Consider the following 3,891-nt stretch of genomic DNA (forward strand, 5'->3'; position numbering starts at 1 on the left):
TGATTTTGAGCACACGAAAATGGTCCGCGGCTCCCGAAAACGACCGATGCAAAATCCGACCCCCTGACGGCCAAAAAGGCGAAAATGAATTTGAAATGGAAATTTTGAAAACCAAAATTAGCAAATGGTTGGAAATTACCATTTGGCCCTTGGCCGCACTTCATGCATGATTAATGAGATCCTACAGAAGAATCAAAACGGAACTCCCACACCCGATGCAAACATAGTGAGACAAAACTTAACATTTTTTCAATATTCTCATGATATTTCATGAAGTCAAAACTACATAGAATACAAATACATGTCATTGGCCTCCGGCCTCATCTTATACATGTCAAATACATTATAAGGAGTGCACTCATGTACACATTACATGTTTAAATTCAAATATACATATTTTGACATATAAGGCTACAAATGGCTTTTCAAGCCAACCTTTACAAGAAATGCAAATCTTCAAGTCCACCAATCATCCAAGCATGACGAGAATCACAACCTTGATTCATGTACCTGAAATATGCCCCAGTATCGTAGGGATGAGCAACATAAAGCTACTCGTAAGAAATGAGCATGCATCGACCTACGTTTTATAAGTTTGTATAATTTAATTATTGTGGTTCATTCCACCTAACGTCTATGTCAAAGGTGAGACTCAAGGAGCATCCTAGCTACCTAGGATCATTTCTAGCATCAATCATATCATTCATGCAATTTTAGCAACATAGGGTCATGCTTACACAAAGCAACAACATAGGAGCATACTTACACAAAGCAACAACATATAGATTCTCAAGGTAATCAACTTGAAGTCTAAAATGCAACATCAACTATATATAACAATTTAGCATAATTAGAATATCTAATACCACACATCAAGACATAGGTTCTCTAGGTTATCAACTAGAAATCTAAAAGTGTGAAATCAACTAAATATATCAATTTAGTATGGATGTACTTAACAACATCAAAATGATTCATTAAAATCATAAACATGGATGTACTTAACAACATCAAAATCGCCAATAACTAAAACCACAAGTTACAATATAAACATGATTGTTAACTTAGAATTGAATGCGAAAACAAATAATGGAAGACTTGGACATATAAGCTCGAAATTCTGCCGAGACCTCAATGGTTATTTCGGGCACTAACCCGCAGGGAAGACCACCCTCAGTGCGCACTATCTCAATGACTTAGAGGACTCTTATCCCCGTACTAGAGCCAAACCCTAGCCATCTCAACTCAACAATGTTCCAAGATTCCAAAATTAAACCAAATAAGTTCACAACTTATACATAACTTATATAATGCATGAAAACACCTTCCATGCACAAGTAGGTTGAAACCACACAATCCATGCCTTAGAGTTTCAATTCTAAAATGACATACATAATGTCAATTACAAACTGTGCAATTCACTACACATGGCATCAATATATTCTATAAAGAAAACATGTTCTCATGAATATAAATATAACAACAAAGTTGTCCAATGCTCAAAACACAATCAAGTGAATACATAACAAGTTCAAGTCCATGATTTGAATATAGAAACAACTTCTAAAATACCAATAGATCCATGGAGCCATTAGATAGAATTTAATTAAACAAGGTGATTAAATTCTCTAGATTTCAAATAATCTCAAATTAATATATGTTAAGCAACATATCATGGTCTTTACATATATCAAATCAAAAGTGCAAGATAAGCAAGATATCATCAAATAGAATTTAATTAATTTAAATCAATTAAATCTCTAGATTTCAAAGTTGTCCAAATGATCTCAAATTAATTTATATCAAGCACTAAGTCATGGTCATACCATATATCTAGTCTAAGATGGATTACAAGCAAAACACAATTTACTAGAATTTAAACCAAATTAAATCCATTTAATCTCTAGATTTGAAAACTCATTTAAATTAACCCAAATTAATATATATATCAAAGATCAACTTATGGCCATGCCATTTACCAAGTCTAAAATGAGTTGTAAACAAATTACCATTAATCATAATTTCTCAAATTAATACACTACATGCATACAAGTTGTATAAGCATCAAAAACATGCAAGACAACAAGCATATAACCCTATAACATTCCCTACCTCACTAGAGAAGTGTCTCTCTAGAATCCAAGGCAAAATCAACACAAAATGGCAAACCCTTCTAGGGTTATGAAGAGGAAGATGAGGGGAACAAAATGTATTCCCAAGTTCAAGCTTGGAAATCAATGGAAGGCTCTCAAAAATCAAGGTCAAAGCTTAAGGCTTTAGGCTCCATCCATGGAGGCTAGGGTTTTCTTTACAAAAGAGGGAGGAAATGAGAAATGATGAAGATGAAATGTGAGTGGAGGGGATAGAGATCCTCCACTCACTATATGCTCTTACACTACCTCTCACACACACACTAATGCAAGATCAAATTGTGAGCCTACACTTGTCACAAATCCAAGGCTCCATCCTAGGCTAAATCTCAAGCCTACACTTGTCAACCATCCAAGACAACAAGTGCACCAATCCTAGGCCAACAAATGGTTAAATCTCCACCCTCCACATGTCCTCATCCAAGGCCTCAAAGTGTTTCCACACACATCACAACAAGTGGACCAATGAGAGTGTGACACTTGTCACACTTTCTGGAAATTGCAAAAAAATCCTTTTTGAAAATATCTTCCAAATTAAATTACAAAATGGTCCCTAAGACGAAAAATAATTACTTTACAGTAATTACACAAAAACCCCTAAAGTTTAGAAAATTACAAAAAGTCATGCATCTATACCCTTCACAAGAAAAGTAAGCACTTAGCATGCTTTTCTACAAAACTGAAAATACACATAGCATGGAATTTAAATATCATGGATGCATGCAAAACCGGAATCAAATCCGAACATGAAAAGTGAGGTTATGCTAACAAAGTGACAACCGAGAAAAAGACAAAAGTGAATAGTGTCACAAAATGAAAATGTGAAAATGACTCGGTCCTCAAAGGAAGTCGTCAATCCACGGAAAAGAGTCTCAGAAACCATCCCTGAGCACTCAAGATGACACTAAGTGACGAGAAACTAAACTCAGAAAGGAAAAGATCAACGGAAAAAAAATATCCGTGAAAATCTGAGAAAAGGAAAGGAAGGAAAATGACCGAGTCATTACATTGTTGTTGTGGGGCCTTCTGTTGTGGCGGAGGGTTGTTAAGTCCAGGTGTTACCGGTGGATCCATTAGGTCGTTCTGACGCTCTAGTTAAGGGGCGACCGGTGGATCCATTGGGTCGTTCTGACGCTCTGGTTGAGGGGCGACTGATGGATCCATTAGGTCGTTCTGACACTCTGGTTGAGGGGCGACCGGTGGATCCATTGGATCGTTCTGATGCTCTGGTTGAGGGGCAATCGGCGAATCCATTGGATCGTTCTGACGCTCTGGTTGAGGGGCAACCGGTGGATACATTGGGTCTTTCTGAAGCTTTGGTAGAAGGGCGACAGGCGGATCCATTGGGTCGTTTTGACTCTCTGGTTGAGGGGCGACTGGCGGATTAGTTTGTTGAACAATAATTTGGAGTTCTTCATTCTCCTGATGCAGAGCATTGATTTGCGTTATATTAGCCCTGTTGGCCTGCTTTAATGCAATTATCTCTTCAGTGCTAGCTTCATTGGCTTGCCGAAGGGCATCAAATTGCATTTACATCTCTTCGCGCATTTTCTGTATAACTTCTTGTTGTTGAACTTGCACGGCATCTGATCCTGTTGCCATTCCGGATCGATGTCGCATGAAAGTGATAATGGAAAGGCTTTTTGCAAACGCTTCCCACAGACAGTGCCAAAGTGTAGGTGCAAATTTTTACACCTGAACACTTAAGGAAAATAATAAGCTAAAAATCAAGAACTTAGAA

The 3,891-nt window shown here is 37.3% G+C and overlaps 1 protein-coding gene across 1 annotated transcript; it reads right to left on the reverse strand.

The window, feature by feature from the left end:
- Nucleotides 1-3,245: 3,245 nt before the first annotated feature.
- On the reverse strand, nucleotides 3,246-3,680 carry LOC132304940 (uncharacterized). The gene has a single exon (XM_059802639.1). The coding sequence runs from the start codon at nucleotides 3,678-3,680 to the stop codon at nucleotides 3,246-3,248; it is 435 nt and encodes a 144-aa protein (XP_059658622.1).
- Nucleotides 3,681-3,891: the final 211 nt, after the last annotated feature.

Source organism: Cornus florida, unplaced genomic scaffold (assembly GCF_030987335.1).
Source record: "Cornus florida cultivar Cherokee Brave unplaced genomic scaffold, ASM3098733v1 CherokeeBrave_3.0.0_Hap2_Chr04, whole genome shotgun sequence".
Lineage (NCBI taxonomy): Eukaryota > Viridiplantae > Streptophyta > Magnoliopsida > Cornales > Cornaceae > Cornus > Cornus florida.

Bases quoted from the DNA above. Each gene is read 5' to 3' on its own strand.
- LOC132304940 (XM_059802639.1), bottom strand. From the start codon at position 3,680: ATGCAATTTGATGCCCTTCGGCAAGCCAATGAAGCTAGCACTGAAGAG.